The sequence below is a fragment of the Rutilus rutilus genome (assembly GCF_951802725.1).
Source record: "Rutilus rutilus genome assembly, chromosome: 5".
In the NCBI taxonomy this organism is placed as follows: domain Eukaryota; kingdom Metazoa; phylum Chordata; class Actinopteri; order Cypriniformes; family Leuciscidae; genus Rutilus; species Rutilus rutilus.
The window spans coordinates 29,077,165-29,096,879 of record NC_140213.1 but is presented as its reverse complement, the minus strand read 5'-3'; the positions used below and the strand labels follow the sequence as shown (position 1 = coordinate 29,096,879).

The window sequence follows — 19,715 nt, the reverse complement described above, 5'->3', positions numbered from 1 at the left end:
AATCGAATGATTTGGCTTAGCCAATAGATATTTCCTTCAGTTATTTTCATGCCTAATTATGCCTGTTAAAATGTATCGTAGGAGCTACTGTTACTTTCACTATTGCTATCTTATTTTATCTTTAATTTAATAGCACACTGAATATTTAAAGCTGCTCCAGCAGAGCTCAACCAGTCAGAGCAGTGAGTGGTTTTCTCTGTCTTTTGTTGTTAGATTAACATTAAGGACAAAGACAGCAGAAGGTTTTTTAGGCTGCTGTCACTTTAAGAGCGTAATTTATCCAACATACTGTTTTCTTTTCAACTGTTTACGTTCACTTAAGACATAACCGACTATGTTTCACAAGGATACTTGACTATACAGGCATTTTGACATAATTTTGTGTGAATTTCTCCATTAAAGCACAAGAAGACATGAAAGAGAACTCGATTTAATAGACTATTCCTACGCTGTCTGAGAGGCAACATTCTGGCCGTGAGCTTTGGATGTTTGCGCTCAGAAAACCTTTTGAAAAGTCCTGTGATTTACTGTACCACTCGCATACACACATCACTTTACTGTTCATGTTTTTACGTGCACATACGATTAAGTTTTAATTCAAATCATGTGTGCAAAGTATCGGTGCATCCCTAGTGAAGACTATGCAGTGTTATTTCATTAGTTCGTTCGATTTCTGTACCTGAAAATTGTGATGTTTCACTGGTAAATATTCACTTTGCTATCAAATGAAAGTTAAGGAGTAAATGAAAGCATCAACAATCAACATCACAAAGGTCTTGAATTTAAATTAGGGGTGCACGATAAATCAAAATGAAACCGCAATTGATTTGGCAAAGGCTGCGATTATTTTATGCGCAGCTTGTCAGTGCAGCATGGCTCTGAGATCAGTAGAAAATGCCAGAAAGCCAGAGGGCGCTCTCATGCAGACACTCCAAATATGCCTCTCCACAGAAGTAGACAACACACGTCATTCCAGGAAATCCCTATGGGCATCATACTATCACTGTATCTGAATAAATAGAAGATTAAAACGCTTTGATGGATTTTTTTTAAATGTTGTTTTCTGTTGGACAAGAGGTTCATAAATGCTTCTCATGTTTGGAAAGATGTTTGGCGTGTGTTGCTTTTTCTAATTCACGTTATAAGCGACTCAAACTCGCAGTGCTTTCGGATGGAGCTGCATTTACTACTGCCGTCCGTCACTGACAAGCTGCGCATAAAAAATAATCGCAGCCTTTGCGATTTCATAATCACAATAAACCAAATCGGTTTAAGCACAATTTCATGTTTGCCAGCCCTAGTAAGGAATAATTGACGACGGGCCTTTGAATTAATAGAAAAATACACACCCGATGCAGGTAATGCAGCCACGACGCGAAGTGGAAAAATAATGCACACCTCAGGTGAAATACTGCCCTGTAGGAATATCTATTGGCTAAAAGAATTAAGCCAACTAAAATGATTCATATTATTTTGGTTTCTCTACCTAATAGTTTTAAAAATTACCAATGAAATGAATATACAGGTATCAGTACACGGTCTTGGCAAGTACCAAAAATGTAGGTATCAGACTCGTTCTGAAAAAAGTGGTATTGGTGCATCCCTATAATAAAGTAACGTGGTATTAGGATATGATACCATCACTATACCACTGCACCACCACAGTATTAGAATTTGATCCCGTAACACCCACTATGCAATACAATGGATCACCCCTTACTCGTTTTGAACATACAACCTTTTAGCTACTTGTAACTAATGCATTATAATCATCTTCTCAGGGTGCTTATTACACGCAGCCAGTGTACGCCGCCCAGCCTCATGTAATTCACCACACCACCGTGGTCCAGCCCAACAGCATCCCCTCCGCCATCTACCCCGCTCCTGTACCTGCGCCCCGCTCCAACGGTGTGGCCATGGGCATGGTGGCCGGAACAACGATGGCCATGTCTGCCGGTAAAAAGCTCAAAATTGATAATATTGTTGATGCTAAGAAATTATTCTGTATGCTCCAATCAACTGTATGAAATGTAAGAAGATGACCTACCTAGGTCTGGGGCGAGTGTGTTAAATCATTTTATTCACATTATTTTTCCATAACAAATTATTTAAATAAACGCGTTAAATCAATATATATACAGTATATGAGAGAGAGAGAGCGAGAGAATGCGGTTCTATGAAAATGCAAATTAGCCCCGCCTCCACTCACTCGCACCAGCTCAGAGATCCACTCATTGACATTCACACATTGACGTGATTGGTTAGTTTGTGACGTCAGAAACACCAGCGATTTCAGTTGACCATCTTCAGTTCACTGCAGTTTTAAGGAGAAAATACTCAACAATGGTGTTGACTTATGCATTTGTACATGGTTTGTCTTAAATCATATTAAAAACACCACATAGACATATAAACAACATTAAAAGCTTGATTTTCACCACAGGGGGACTTAAGTCATTTATTAATTACAGATACAATATATGCAGTCCCCTTTTACAACAGCCAGTATGCCCCACACAGAGATCTGATCTCACCATCATCGAGTCCTTCTAGGATTACATGAAGAAACAGAAAAACTGAGACCGACTAAATCCAGAAGAACTGCGGCAAGATCTCTAAGATCCTTGAAGAAACCTTCCTGCAAAGCTAGCTGAAAAACTGTGTGCAAGTGTACCTATGACAAAAGCTGTTTTAAACACAAGGGTGCGCAACCAAATATTTATTTGATTTAGTAAATAGGAGTTAATTGATAAATAAAATGTGCCTAAAACTTTTCGTAGTACTGTAGCTTTGCAGAAAGATTTCTTCAAGCGTTGGAGACATTGCCGCAGTTCTTTTGGATTTAGTCTGTCTCAGTTTTTTTCTGTTTCTTCATGTAATCACAGACGGACTCGATGATGGTGAGATCAGATATCCGTGTGGAGCACCGGCTGTTGACAAAAATCTCACTGGATTATTACAATTAATGACGAAAGGAATTTTTGGAAATGTTAACTGATATTTCCTACTGACATACTATGGGAAAAGATATAAATAACTGGCTTAAAACCATTTTTAGGGGGTGAAAACACTAACATGCCTAAAACTTTTCCACAGTATACATAATAGCTGTTATTTTACAGGAACCTTGCTGACCACCCCTCAGCACACTCAGATCGGAGGACACCCCGTCACCGTGCCAACGTACCGACCCCAAGGAACTCCTGGGTACAGCTATGTGCCACCTCACTGGTAGAGCCCACCTGCCAATCATGTGAGTTCCCGCCCACACAACACATTCAGCGTGGCTCCACCCAACCAGTGAAATGCAATCGCTGACGACTTCTCGTTTTCTCTCTCTCTCTCTCTTCATTGCAGATCTGGAGTCAAACATTGTATGCAACTACTCAAGTCTTACATCGGCACTCTGTGCTCAACAAGGAGGTGCCACGTCTGTTTGCAAGAACAAAAGAGAAAAAAGTGCAAGGGTCACTTTATGCATTCTTACGTGTTTTTGTAAAAGCTGCTTTTTTATCTTTTTTATTTAATTTTAATTTTTTTTTCTTTCTTCTCATTTTTTGGGATGACGTTCTTGCATTAGGTTATTTTAATTCTTCATTGTTCCATAGTTACTTCTGTCAGAACTCCAGAATGATTTCGACCAATCACGCCTCTTCAAACGATTTGTCTTTGTGTTCAGTATAAACGCTGGTGTGTAGGAATGTACCGACGCAATATCAGCAACTCTTCGGATCATAATCATTCAATTATGCTGCCAAATTTTATAACCTTTAGATATTAGCACAGGGTTCTTTTTTTTTTTGTTTTGTTTTTTTTATTATTATTTATTCACAGCGGTGTTTCATTTCAGCTTTCTCCGTTCTCTCACAGAACGCTCTGGAATCTTTCTTTTTTTTTTTTTTTTAAGGAAATTTAATTTCATCTGATTCAATTCTCCCTCATTTCATTCTATCATCGATAACAAGGGTGTCTTCCAGCTTGTAGCCGTTCATGTAGATTTGTAAGGAATATATCATTAGTAGGGCAGTGCAAACGTGGTTTAACCTTCATTAGGATAATGAGTACATACAGTAATCTTAGTTATTCACTAAATAGAGAACGTTTGAGTGAGCTGGTTACTTTATTAGCTTATGTGTCAGGATAGCGTAAGCTTCTAAACTATAACGTGTATATTCGATTTATATAAACGTGCGCGCATGGGTGCTCTCGCAGGGAATGCAGCGGCACGCGAGCATGCGCTCACGTGCGAACCCATTCGCAGAGAATATTGAGGGGAAAAAAAACTATCAGTGGCACTTAGCTGGAGCCTCTGGGTGCGATGTCATCCCGGTGGCATTGTACTTGATCAAAGCGTGTGCCAACTTTGAGGCCAGACAGGACGGACTCTACTCTGACAGAACAATTAGAACCGCATCCAGGATTCAAAGGGACTTTATCACATCGAAAATAGCACTGAAATCAAAAAAAAAAAAAAGGAAAAAAGGAAGGGAAGGCGTTCCGGCATTAATCTCCAATCAGCTCCGGGTTAAGAGTGGGTCTAACCCCTGGTCCTCTGTGAATTCTTGGGCCTTTAGGCCTATAGTTGCACAGATTTTAGGCATAGAAACGGAGTTGTTCAATGCAATAATAAGAACGGCCTGCTTGAATGGCTTTTAATTGTAATTTACAGCATTTTTAGACAGAGAGAGAGAATTTTGATTTCCTATCCCAAGGCCTCGTCTGTATCCATGAATAGTGTACTCAGAAGTGACATATCAAGTATTCTATGAAATGTTATCATACTGAAGCATTGCACATTGACAAATAGACATAACGTAATAACCAATTATACGGTACACTCTCATATTTAATGATGTAGTTAAGGAAATCAAGCATTTACTCTGCAAATCGTTAGTCTTGGTAATGTCTCTGGAAGTGATATTATTGTCAGTACAGAACAGTATCACTCTCTTTTTTTGTTATTTGTTTTGGCTGATCAACCACTATTTCGATATATAGTACACTCAAAGTGGGAAGAACCGATTCTCTGATCTTATGTGAAAGTAATAACGTCTAGTAATGCATGTGTCATGCGGGTGAATGCAGTATAGTGTAATCAGATGGAAACTATGCCTTTGCAAAGCATGGTTGCATCATGTTGAATCACAGCTTATGGATTGCTTTTAATAATACATTTACTTTACAGCACATTCCCTTCGGTGTTTTAAGTAAAGGGAGAGAGTGAGGGCGCAGAGTGTCTGAATCCCATTGAAGACAGGGAAAAAATATTTCACATAAATAAAAATGAAGCCAATTTTTTTTTTTTTTTTGCTTTATTTTCAAAACAATTATCCTGTACTTTTATTATTATTGTTTAATTCTCAATAGTGATTCTCATTAGAATCTCTGCAATATTGTCATTTTACTTCATGAAAATTTTAAATCAAATAAGACGGCTAAATAAATATTATCATGATTCATAAATAATATATCAGAATTTCAAGAGGAAATTGTAATGAAAATAATAATAAAAATAGGCTTCATATTTCTTAACGCAAAATACCTAGATAAGTTCTTTTCGAATTATGTGAGATTCATCTGAAAATTACTGTAACTTCATTGCATTATATACTACAGTATAATCATTTGCCTTTAATGAGAGCAAATCTTATTTGGCTAAAGTCAAGAGGCCTTTGGTATATGTAATATTTGTGTAATGATGCTTTTTTTTTTGGCATGATGTCATCAATAAGTAATGCAAATTATTCAAACCAGGCTCATTGGTTGATTATTGGATGAATTCACAGCACATTCACATACTGTGTTTCTCTGTAGCTGTTTTGATGACATATGATGTCATTTTCATGCCCTCTCTGCCCAACTCTTTCCTTTTTTTCTTATACAGTATTATATCAAGCAGTGAACTATATTTCCTTTGTCTTTTCATAAGTTTGCATCACAAGACTTGATCGATGCAACTAACGCTGTAGTCGACATATTAAACATTGACTGATCCGTCAGACCTCTGAACTCTAGGACTAGAGTGACCTTTTACACTGCAAATGAATAAAGGGTCGATTCAGAATGAGAGGACGTTACCATCCACTCTGACATGTAATTTAGGCGCTTTTTACGTAAGTGTTATTTAAAGTTTTAATTAATGATTGATGTTCATTTTTCTTAAATAGAAGATCTTTATAGTTGATCTGGAGTGGAGTGATGCAGTCCATGTGGTTGAGAGGCATTTCAGAGCACAAGTCTTTAAAGGGTTTCCTCTTCGTCTACATGCCTTTCCCTAATCTTTCTCTTCTTCTTCTTCTTCTTCTTGTAATGACGGGAGGGACAGAGTTCAGCAATCTGCTGCTACACTCTTAAAAATCAAGGTTCTTTATTGGCATATAGTTTCATGAAGAACCTTTAACATCCATGGAGCCTTTCCATTGTACAAAAGGTTCTTTACAGTGGAAAGAAAAGATTATTCAAACCTCATTTTGGCACCTTTATTTTTGAGAGTGTATGATTAAAATGGTGGCAAATTCTTACTGAACTATTTGTGAAAATTGGATAAGAGCAAAGCTGTCTTAGTTACTGGGATGTACAACATTTGAACACTGGGTCATGGTGAATTTAAAGGGCTAGATCATCCAAAAAGGAAAGCAGTGTGAACATTCTGCAAACAAATAATAACAGAACTTTTATTTTTGGGTGATTTATTCCTTTAATCCTGAACAGAAAGGTTTTTTTTTTTCTTTTTTTTCAATATCAGTACTCCGATATTTTCCAACTCACCACACATTATACATTTTGATGTATTTCTCCCATTTTAAAATCCGTTTTCTGTGTGAAATCAGGTTTTTTTTTTTTTCTGAATCAGTTGTAAATGGAGTCATTTTCACTCGGCGTGATGTGGACTAGGCTTCGATTTTCTTTCTTTTTTTCTTTTTTTCTTTTCATGTTTCGAGCGTATTGAGAACATGTGATGTCGATATTGCAAACCCATGCACTCTTCTGTTCTTTGGTTTCAGGGCATCGATCAAAGGATTGTTAACTAGCGCCCGTGATGCATGCAACGGGTTATTAGCTCTAGTGAAGTCAGTGTCACGTCACCAGTATGTAAAGGTATTTCTAAAGTAATTGTGGCACTGGTTTCACACTCTTGCTGAAAACCTGTGATATGTACCATAGGCTTTGACGCAAACATACAAGAGGTTGCTATTTCACGCTACTGTTTAGGAAATTGGCTATTAATGTTTGACCCATATGGAGAATAAGACTTTGTTGTTTGCATTCTAAATGTAAAGCAAAAAGGGGAAAGTCTTCCAGAATTGATCTCCCTTCAGTGAGTGTTAAAGAGTCCTTGCCCCCATAGTATGCATTACGCATGACAGCACGGTTCTGGCACCATCGAGGTTCTGGCAGGTCCGAGCGCGTTTTCGCCAGTGCCGTCCAGGCCGTGCTGTATACCGTTTGAGCAAGGAGACCCGCATCAGGCTTGTGAAATGAAGTGTAAAACTGTTTTTATTATTTTGGGGGTTTTTTTATTGTTTTGTTTTTGTTTTTGAAGATCAGTTAGTGATCTCTGTGACATAATTAAGCCAAGTTTGTAATTGTATAATATTTACTGTAAGATGTAGAACATTCAATAACTATTAAAATCTTTCCAAAAATCTTTCCATTGTTTTTTCAACACACATTTACACATAATATCATGATAATGGGTTGATAGGTTCTTTTTTGGTCCAGTCAATACATGGACAATACATTAAACGCATAACCTGGGTCTTTAGTGACCCGGGATGTCATTCACTACCGTCCTCCTCATTCAGTTTTTAAAGTTGGACATCAACCTATTATTCCTCAATCAATTCATTATAAACAATATACCAAAAAAAAAAAAATTATAAAAGAATGCCTGTTTTCCCATTCATTTAAAAAAAAAAATTGTATATGGTCGTTAACGACCCGAGGTGTGTAACAGTGTAAGTATTTTTTTTTTTCGGCACAACAATAATTGAATGGTTGATGACTGAATAAGTGTAATTCACGTTTATTCCACAAGGTGGCAATGTCTGTTACACAATGATGAAGTGAAATTTCACTCATAATTACCGCATGCAGGAAACAAAAGAATAGGAAGTATCATCTGCAAAACTTGAAATAGCTCAGCGATTTACTGCAGAGCAAGTACTGAACGCTATCAAATATTTGTGTCACTGTCACTTGATGGTGGATCTGGTGAAGAAGCTGTCAGCGATCAAAATACTGATTTTGAAGATGTTGAAAACGGTAGTTTTGAGAATATGTTTGAGATCGCGAATATGAGCCAGATGTACATCTGTACATACATCAGATGAGCCAGACAGTACATGCTGAATGTACTGAGATATGAGCTCTGATGAGAACAGTGATGATGGTACAAAACGTCTGCTCAAACTGAACCCTTCCAAGCTCCAAAAGGTAACAAAATATGCCTTATTTTATTCTTCTGTAATTGTTAGCCTAAAGGATTTTTGCATAAAGGATTCTTTAAAACTGAGTTAAAGGGATAGTTCACCCAAAAATGAAAAATCTGTCATCATTTACTCACCCTCACTTTGTTCCAAACCCGTTGAGGTTGAGTAAATAACAGAATTTTAATTTTTGGACGAACTATTAGGGTCAAAGAATGCCTGGGAACCCTTAAAAGGTTGTATCTGACAGAACCCTTTAAGATTCTATATAGAACCTTTTCTTCTAAAACTTAACATTTTATCACTGCACAGGCAAAACCAGTCTGATATGATGATCAGTAGGCTGATTTTTAGAGGAGGTTTTCCAGCTGGTCAGGTGGAGACACGTTCACATTCAAGCTCAAACCAGCGCAACATTTTGCTACGGTTTCCAGGTTGAGCGACATGTTTCCTGAAAACGGTGTTCAACGGGGTTTGAGATACGTTTTCTCTTGTTTGGTAGCCTGGAAATCCAGACCTAAATCTAAAAGATGAATGGTCTGGCATTGACTAATGAAAATCGTCCAGCTCGAGGGGCGGCACCAAGCATGCATTTGAAAATCTCACTGCACGCAATTGGATAACACTATGACCAATCACAACAAGCCCCATACGCTTAGCTACCAGCGGAGCTAACTGATAGATTAGACTCTTGCCGTATCCGGTCGGCGAAACAGCAAAAACGCCCTTCTTGCAAAGGAACGATTTGAGCGCCATCTTCTGTTCCTCTTTTAGATAAAAAGCCAAGACTAACTCGTTCATTGTAGCGGCCAAAGCCGTTTCAAACAACTGGTGTTCATCCATAGCCATCTTGCAATGTTTACTAATGACTTGTGACTAATGTCACAGCGCTGTCGTCATCTGTTTAGATCCGCCTAATTCAGATAACCCGATGTGATTGGTGCAGCTCGGATACAAGGGCATATTTAATGAGCATCATTACTCGACGCCAGAGTAAACTCGCTGAGCAAATTCAACTTGTGCTCTCGCGAGAAATCTGGATTTCCAGGGTACTTGTTTGGTGGGTATGTCAAAATCGTCAGCCCAATCAGCAGCAACATGTAGGCTAAATAAATCACGCGGTATTAAAAAGACCACACGCTTTTTTGTATTGAGCACACGCTCAATGGGTCCAAGTAAAGTGGTTTACAAATGTGTCCACTGCAGCTCGGTTTACGCAACAATTAAAGATATTAGAAGACATTTGTCGTAAGAGTTTTATAGTAAAAATATAGCATATCAAACATCGATATGTAACATCTAACGTATTTTGCAGTATTAAACACGTATTTATACCGATTTCATCAGGCTCTGAAAATCCCTCAAAAAGAACACAAAGAATGGCCTTCTCAGCTGCCATAGTTGCAACTCTTGCGTCATCAGAGCAGCTTGTTCAACGCACCACCGTTTCCGTTTTAAAAAACGTTTTGCAAGTTTTTGTCGGCTGAACTAACCTGGTTACGTAATTCCATGAAATCATTTCTCTAAACCGCTGCTGCCAACAAAATAATGTTAATCATTCTTAAAACCAAGAATGTGTCTTTTGTAATGAACCCTCTTACGAAATGTGGATGGATCTGTTAAAACTGTTTGTGTCAACAGGCTGTTTTTTCTTCTTCTGCATTTGGAGAGAGAGGATGCACGCGTTGCAGCATGTATGGATCTGTGTTTCCTACATTCCCAAGGACTTTCAGTGGCAGTAGAGAACATGAGCAGATGTAGCTTTTTTTAGGAAGTGTTTATGTGGTGCTTTATTATGTACTATTGTACACCCAAAGCACTTTACAATCATATCAGGGGGCTCGTCTCACTCATGACCAGTGTGCAGTGTACTTGCGTCACCGCTGACGTTGTGATTTTTGGATCACACGTCATTTAAAGGTGGTCAATCTTTTTAAGATTGGTGATTGATATCGTTAACTTGTAGAGCCTCTTCTGTATTATCAGCACAAGGAATTTATTAAATACAACTACTAAATGAATGCCATGAATGATAAAGTAATAAAGTGCATAAGACGCATAAAATACAAGTGATTAAGTTGAGTGTGGCTATGGAAGAGTTACGTTATCTTATGGAAAGATAAACTGTTGTTTCTCTGAAACAAATAAAGTAAAGAACCTTATGCATCAAACAAACAAAAGATTATTTGTTATTAAATAGGATCAGTTATATTACATCTAAAGTGAATTAGAAAAGCATAACCATGCCAAGGTCTCTGGAAAGAGGTTTGGTTAAGTGATATTTATGTTCCACGTCGTCGAGTGAGCAGTACGATGGTGGTGACGTCTTCCACTGGTTGTGCTGGGTGACAATACAGTGGGGAAAGGAGCTGGAATCTGTATCAACAGGCTTGACATGAAGCTCCGTGGGTCGTCGATCTCCTGGTGCACCAAAAGGGTCCTAAAATCTGGAATACGCAGATGAGGCCCTGAAGTAGGTGCAGAAGGTCCTAACAGTCTGGATCTGGAACACACATACAAAGGTACCCTTGAGTGACGGTTCGCTCTCCTGAGCTTAACCATGTTGCAAATGTCTCTGTATATCTTATGCCTTTCTGGGCCAGACATTCAGAACTTGGTTAATCCGCTTTTGTCTCTCTGGCATGAGACTCGGGACATGCTGTAGTTGTTTCCTCACAGACTGGAGGCTCAGAACGTGGTCGTATCTGGTGCTGACTCACGAGCTATTGACTACAGTCTCTTCCTTCAAACACTGGTGACTCAGAACTTTGTTGATCTGTGTATATCTCTCCCTTACAGGATACATGTTAATGTCTCTCTGGATGAACAAGGAGTGTCTGTTGAAAGTGTACTTTTATCCCTTTCCGATGAGGAGGAGATTGCAATTTGCCGCTTCTCCATTCCAGTGCCTGCTGGCATCAGAGGACACACACACACACACACACCCACACACACACTCACACACACACACACACAGTGTGGCCCTCCCTTCTTTCCCCTGTGGAACTTATTTGCATTTAGCAAATAGTTAGAAGTCTTTAAAGTGTCTTCAAAGTTTTACCAATGCATTTCTCACTTTCCAACCTACCACCAGAATATATTTGGCAATATTCTAAACAAACAAGACAAGTCCACACAAGATGGAAAAATATTGAACTATCATGCATTCGTTCATTTGTACATTAACAGCTTAATTTGCTCAAGATGTTGCACAACAAAGTTGTTGTTACAGAGAATACTTATTCCTCGGTTTCCAAACATGGATCATAGTGGCCACTGCTGCTACATCCGGAGGTCCTGAGGAATTTTTATGGCGGTCACAGGCCAAAACCTTAGGAATTAGTCTCTAGACGGGTTGAAACTGCATGTGGACCAATGAGAAGTCCTGTCCTTCCTGGGATTGGTCCCAGAGGTGGTCTTCTTGTCCTCTTAAGAGGTTTCTGGCTGTTTTCCTACCATCTTTATCTGATGGTGTTGGACAGGTTGTTTGTGTTAGTCCAGCAAGATCCAATCAAAATGTAGCAAACCTTTGTCCACTGTTACGGATAGAGAGATGGATAGATAAACTTGGCATCTACCTGGATGATTCAACAGCAGCCACAATGAACTCACCACACACCAGACATGAAGAGAGAGAGAATTATAAAGCCAGTTAAACAGAGAGGGATTATTAGGAGGCCATGATTGATAAGGGCCAATAGAGGGAATTTGCCCAGGACACCAGGGTTATACCCCTACTCTTTATAATACCCCTTTTCCACCAACAAGAACCGGGTGCTGGTTCAGAGCCAGAGCCAAAGCTGGTTCAGAGTTGGTTCGACTGACGAGCTTACTAAGAACCGGTTTGCCTTTCCACTGGCTAGAGAGCCACAACAGAGCCAGATCTTACGTCAGTGTATACGTCTCATGTTGCCCAGCAACCGCTAGTGCGGTAGCGCCAAACACAAACACGCCAGGCTTGTTCGAGATGCATCGGCTTCTCGCAGATCGATCGCCGCATGACATCAAAGCACTGCGATAGCGATCTAAAAGCACAAGGAGTCGTATGCTCTCCAAACACTCCCGCAGCTCCGATCGGTCCTCGACGCTCCGATGCATCTCGAACAAGCCATCAACAATAACGGACGTTGCAATACTATGGATGCTCATGGGTTTGCAAAAAATACATCGGAATCCAACGCGTTCGTGCAGCTCGCCGTAACTTACATAGACGGATATTATAATCGAGCTGCTATTAGCTCGACTAGCTGCTATTTAAAAATGGCGGTCACAAGTTTCTATTCGTCTTGTTGGTCACGGTAACCCCGCCCCCAGCCCCTGACGCAAGCGGTTCTTTCTTGGCTCCGTTCTAGACCCTGCAATGATTTGGTGCTACTTAAGAACCAGTTTTACTGGTTCGGAGCTGGTGCTTTGGTGGTGGAAAAACAAAGAACCGATTTGAAACTAGGCTCTGGCTCCAAACCAGCACCAGCTCTGCCTTGGTGGAAAAGGGGTATAAGAAATGCCATGGAGTCAGGACCTCGGTTTAACTTCTCATCCGAAGGACGGTGCTTGTTAAAGTATAGTGTCCACATTACTATACTAGGACATTAGGACTCACACAGACCACAGAGTGAGCACTCCCTTCTGGCCTAACTAACACTTCTTCCTAGTTTTTCCAGGAGTCTCCCATCCAGGTACTGACCAGACTCAACCCTGCTTTAGCTTCAGTGGGCAACCAGTCTTGGGCTACAGGGTAAAATAGCTGCGGCGTGCTCACAGACTACTAAAATATGTAATGGTGGTTGGGAACAACTGATTCCAACTAATACGGTCACACCTCAAAGTAATAACATAGCTTTTTTTCACCTTTATAAATAATTTTCAAATAGAATATTTTTTGTATCTGTCAGGAATGGATACTGACTTTAACAGTTTAATGTAATAATTTAAGGACTCAAAAGTCACATTTTGATGTAACAAGTGTCACAGTTGATCTCGACTTTACAGCCATGATGAAATAATATAGTGTTTTGTTTAGCTACCAGCGATGGGCTTAACATCTGTCATTCTTGTTAACTTGTAACTAGAGATTAAATGAGATGTATAAGTTTAAAGACAGCATAAGGAAAATACGATTTCCTTGAAAATTTTGAGTGAGGAAGTTTCACACCAGCAGAAAGATAACTTTATTAAGTATACTGAATCGTCACTATAACTTGTTTGTGTTTGAACAAATGTAGTGGATTATAATTGCCCTGTATAGTTGACCTCTCGTCTAAATCAAGAGAGAAGAATCACAGAGAGAAGTGTGAGTTCTTTAAAAAAATTAATCTGTTTCTTTTCATCTGTATTTCTTTTCCTGGAAAGGTGTATTGGGTACTATTAAATCTGTCCCAAACACACCATTAGAGGTCATTACATTTAGAAAGGAGGTAATGTTCATTTGTGTTGTGTGTGTCCATTTCCTCCCCTAATTTCCCCAGTGTTGCCAGCTGCATGTTCCCCACAATCCAATTTACTACATTAATTAGTATTAGTACATGTGTGCAGAATTGAACAGGCGTTCTGCTGGGGTCTCTGTCATCAGCGGGGGTTTACAAAGTCAAACCTGACACCGGATATTAGATAGAGATGATGGGGAGATGGACGAGGATGGTTTCAACCTATTTCATAATTATGTGCCATCTTCCATTGAGTCTCGGGCCGTACAGCTTGAGGTTTCAGAGTCTCCTGGCAATTCAAGACCCCGAGGCACTGGCCTGGTCTGTAATCCAGCCCTTCTGTGGATGGAAATGTCTGTTAGATTGTAACTGAATCTCAATTAGGTCTGATGCCATGAAGAACCTGAACTTCTGCATCCCACTCAACATGAGCCGTTACTGCACATGCTCCAACAAGTTCCATGGTGAGCATATGATGCATTCCCTAGTTTCCATTCCCATTCATTTCTTGTCTTTTCTCGCTACTATGACAAAAGTGGCAAAAAGAAAAGAAAATGAGCCCAGGTGTGGATTCAGCTATACAAAATAAAGGAAATGAATGTCTACTAAACAGAACAAAAAGATTCAGTGGGGTTCTATGTAGAACCCTAGGGTTCTTAACTCGTTTTTAAAGAACGTTTAAGAGTGCCAAAAAGATTCTACGATATATAAGAAGAAATATATTTTTTTATTTAATTAATTCATTAAAACTAAACCCATAAAATGATGGGAACCCCTAAAAGCTTAAATGAAGCGCCTGGCAGAACCCTCTATATAGAACCTTTTCTTTTAAGTGTAATGTAGGCAGATCAGTCTATTACTAATATCAGTTCTACTAATATTTTATGCATATCAAATGCTAGCACAGATCTGCAGCTTGCATCAAATAGTCAGTCAACGCCTCTCACTGAAGACCAGCAGACTGATGTTGTACTTGTAAGGCTGGAGCCAAGCTGTCTGGGCCCAGAAAGGGCTTCTATCTGAGAACATGAAGGACTAAGATTAATTAAATGCATATAATTAAACTCTTCTGTGTTTCACACTCAACACATGGCTTTTTGCCCAGGGTAAAGAAAAGAAAACAACACCTTACCTCAACAAGGCAACATAATGGATGGCACTCATCTCTTCATGGTGGAGGTGGAAAAACAAGTTATTTATGACCCGCAGGATTTCTTTTATAAAGATTCAAATGCAAAAGAAAAGGCATGAGAGTCAGTTGTTTTTGTCAATTGTTAGTTTTAATTTGAAATGTTTGTGAACATAAGAAAAGTACATGTCTGCTGACATCATTAAACGTTATTTTGATACAATTGGTTTTAGCATTCAAGTATTAATAAATTCCTGCTTAGTCTCTGGCACTGTCACTTCCTTGTTTAAATTCGACTCAGGTGTTTGAACCATTTTAATCCGGTTTTACAACAATTTCCAGTAACAACTTTTGGATTTGAAAAAAAAAAAGAAAGAATAAATGTTGTGTTTGTGGTAGGCTATAGCCTAGCCTACAGCTACGGTTCAGTTGCCCAGAAGTGTGCGGCATATGTGAAAGCACAATAAACTGCTCCTGCATCGCATATGTAGGCTACTGCAACACACACCGCATATGTAAATGGAGTATGTGTGAACCTAGCTTAAGCTAAATGCACAATAGTCCATGGCCCGGTTTCACAGACAGGGCTTAGATTAAGCCTGGATTAGGCCTTAGATAAAAAATTTAAATAAAAACATTACTGGTGTGCATTTTGAGACAAAACAGTGGCACTGGCATATTTTAGGATGTGTCAGTGCAAGTTGATTTCAGTTTAAACAACTCAAACATGCATTTTAGTCTAAAGGCCATTGCACACTGAGTCCGAATTTTTCGTATGCGTTTTTTCGTGTTCGTCAGCCTAAAAATTCGTCACGCACAGAAACCTTGCACACTGAGTCCGATGCGTATTTTTTACACATTTGCGGAAAAAACGCAAACAATACAAAATGGATTCGTCAAGCAGTGAGGATGATTTTGTTGCCCTGTCTCTTCTTAAAAAGAAAAGAAAGAGGAAATATTAGTCCATCCAATTCTGACTTTGCGACGAGAGGAAGGAGAGTTTCACCTCCTAATTAAGGAGTTACGAAATTATCCCGAGCGATTTAAAATTTACTTCAGAATGTCAGTGGAACAGTTTGACGATTTGCTAGCGACACTGGAGCCACATTTTAAAAAGAAGACTACCAATTATCGTGAATGTATGGCGTATTGAAACCACAGAGGATGGAGCAAAACAAAACACCGGTTGTGAATTAGAAGTCTGAAACGAGAATTTTTAAAGAGAAATCTCAGAGGATGTCGATATAAGAGAAAAGGAGCTTGAGTTTGTTGCCCAGTCCATCATCCCGAATAGACGCAAGAGGTGTCTACTCTCACCTAAGCTTACACTCATGCATCGGCTCTCACTGTTCCGGTCTCACAGTGGTCTCCTTTAAAGTTTCAGAAGAGACTTCAACAACATCACACACTGTGCTCAGATTTTTCTCCTTAGCTAGGTACTCTGGAGCTCTCATATTTTAGTCTCCTCTAAAGTTTAGAGAGATCTCAACAACTTTCCAAAATGTGCATGAAGTCAAGTGCTTGACAGGCACTAAATGAAGTAAAAAAAAAAAAAAACTATATTAAATACATATATACAATATATACAAAACTGACTTACAGAAGTCTTACTACAGGAACTGTAACCCTGGGGCATTCCTTGTTGAAAGACACGTTGAATGCCTTATGACTCAACCCTTTAGTTTAGGAGACAAATATGAGCACAGTGTGTGATGTTGTTGAGGTCTCTTCTGAAACTTTAGAGGAGACAAATGTGAGACCACCAGAGTCTTTAGTGTAAGAGAACAATTTCAGCACAGTGTGTGATGAAACTTTAAAGGAGACCACTGTGAGAGTTTTAGAGTTTTGTCTAAGGAGACAAGTGTGAGAAGCAGGAGACTGAAGCAAACGTTTATATTTAATGTTAAAGTAACCTCATTTCTGTCTAGGAGAAACATTTGAGATGTTAAAGAGATTTCATTTTTTTTCCACTGGGTATGGTCAAGGAAGGAATAAAAGAATATTTTAACTGTTGCTCTGGTCTCTTTTTCTTGGGCACTCTTTTCTTTGACTCTTATTTTCCTCTGGGTCCCTTCCTTACCTACTCATGTCTTTTTTTCTTCTTATTGGGGACTTTGTTCTTCCTCTCTAACTGAGCTCTCCCTTCCATCTCTCTTTCTCTCTGCTTACTTTATCCATTTAACTATCTCTCGGGTAGCAATTTGGGTACAATTAAATGTATGTTTTATCAACTCATACATTTTGTAACTATTTCAAGTGTAACCAAATACTGTTATTAAACCATTTCAATTTTGATTTTGATTCATTATTAACTTTGAAGTGCCACCAGGAAAGTGTTTCTCTGGAATGTCATGTCTGATACTAAAAATAAAAGAAATACAAGCACACCATTTTTCTTTTACTTTAAAATGTATTTTTAAGACATCTTTTTTACCATATAGTTTTATAAAACAATACACATTATCAATAAACAATATCATTCCTAATGAAACATTTTGTTTAATAGGTTCATTCGAATCTGCACGTATCCAAAACCTCTTCCAGCTAAACCGAGCATTACTGGATCCATTTCCTTAAAACAAATGTGACACTATGACCCAGCTTCTGCTTCATTACTCCAGTTCACTGGAAATTATATAAGGACATTTTCATAAACACTAGAGACTCTTGCAGTCTTCTTTTGCCAAGTTTTGTCTACACTTGCCAAAATTATTTTAATTTTTTTCATACTTTCGGAGCAACATAATTTGTGTGAAAAGAAATTATCAGTTTGTTTTGATTCAAAAATGAAGTATAAAATATAGAGGTGGTAAGAGGAGTATATTTATCCTATACACTTATGCAGTAAGAAATACAGTGTAATTGATGGCATTTAGTGACTCTAGTGTTGATTTAAGGACATCTCTGAGTAATTGTATTAGATTTTACCCAAGTAATTGTCATGCCTGTGGTTATGCCTTAACTTGTTCACTTGTTCTTCGCCTTTACAAATGAGCAAACTTGAGCGAGTTTGCATGGATCACATAAAATCAGTAAACCTGCAATGCCGTCTAATATTAGTCAGCAGCAGCGGAAACTTGACACCCATTCTGCCGGCTTTGGTGTCTGGTCAGATTGGCCGGACCTGAACGACCTTTGCGTCCGAACTGGAGTATCACTGGAGTGGGTGCGGTCTGACTCTGGGACTGTGAGGGTCTCTGAGGACATCATTACTGACCCCCTGACCTCTGTCAGGGCAACAGCCACATACGGGGGTCACACCCACACGTTAACATCTACAGGTGCCCGGACAACTCTCCTGGACCTACACCAGTATCAAGAGAAACAACACTGGACTGGACTGAAACTTCAGGGGAAGCTTGCGTGTCTCTCCTCTGCTGATCACTCTGTTTCTCACTCATTTCTTAAGAATACTGCACTCAGTGAGGACATTGTTATTTTTACAGTAAAAGCCAGACTACAAGTTCTTCCAACTAGACTCAACCTTTCTATCTGGTTTCCAACAGCTCAGGTACCTCATTGTTTGCATCACACTACAGAACAGATCACTGAGACACTGCCACATATCTTGAATGGCTGCTATGCCTATAAAGGAATGTACATTGCACGTCATGACAGAATAGTGGATCTTATAGTGAAAGACATATCAAGTAATGTCTCATCTTCTGTAAAAATGTATAAACATTCTTGTGTAAAACCATCTATGTTTCAGAATTGTAATAGCTCTGAAACCTTTTCTCATGTGTCTGCTAATACACCAGATGTGGTTGTGGTTAATGAGGAGATCAGCGAGGTGTTCATTGTGGAGGTTGCATGTACCTTTGACTATAGTATGGAAGAAGCATTTATGACTAAGATTATTAAATATCAACCACTCCTAAACATAATTTCAGAGTTAGGTTATCAGAGCCGACTACTTGTGTTCATATTTGGCAGCTTAGGACACACACACAGGCTGGTTGTAAGAGGGCTTCAACAATTAGGGATGCCCAAAAAGAGGGCTAAACGGCTAGCAAAGTATTGTGCCCTGTCTGCTATTATAGGTAGCCGTCATATCTGGCGGAGACGGTGTTACTTGTATCCATAACAACTGAGTGATATGCTTAATATTGTGAAGATCTGCTGTATGCCACTGGTCCATGATTATGTGCATGCATCTGACTGCATCTATAGTATTTATGTCCCTGTAAATCATGTCTTTTAAGTGGACTTAAATAAATATTTAATGTGTGTGTGTGTGTGTGTGTGTGTGTGCCACCTGCCTGAAGGGCCAAATCATGTAGCTACAAAAGAATAATTTGTTGACTGATAGTTTTTTTGTTGATATCAATGGTTGATTATGTCCACACACACACACACACACACACACACACACACACACACACACACACACACATACACACACACACACACACACACACATTTAGCTACAAACATTTTCAGAAATTCTTTCAAATTCTGTTTGCAGTTTCCAAAACATTTTATTTGGTGTTTTACACACAATTACATAAAAAAGTTAAGCTATATAGACAGCATTTGTGACGTCCATTATCATGAATGAATGAATGAATGAATGAATGAATTCTGTAGCGCTCAACGTCTTTCAGCCAATCAGATAAGCCAAATGGGCTGGACGTAACGTTACGTGCTTAATATTAATTAAGACGGGGGCGTTAACGATGACGCGCAAGTCCAAAAAGCAGAAGAGTGCAGTGCAGAATTTTTAGCTTTTCA

The 19,715-nt window shown here is 39.0% G+C and overlaps 1 protein-coding gene across 3 annotated transcripts in view; it reads left to right on the top strand.

Annotated features, from left to right (window-relative positions):
- The window catches only part of fam168a (family with sequence similarity 168 member A), a 56,874-nt gene extending 52,414 nt beyond the window's left edge, over positions 1 to 4,460 (top strand). For all 3 annotated transcript variants that reach the window (XM_084409589.1, XM_084409590.1, XM_084409591.1), the window contains 3 exons: positions 1,782 to 1,956; positions 3,123 to 3,253; positions 3,358 to 4,460. In XM_084409589.1, the coding sequence (XP_084265715.1) occupies positions 1,782 to 1,956; positions 3,123 to 3,235 (288 nt within the window). In that variant the 3' untranslated portion in view covers positions 3,236 to 3,253; positions 3,358 to 4,460. The remainder of the gene's footprint in view (positions 1 to 1,781; positions 1,957 to 3,122; positions 3,254 to 3,357) is intronic.
- Positions 4,461 to 19,715: the final 15,255 nt, after the last annotated feature.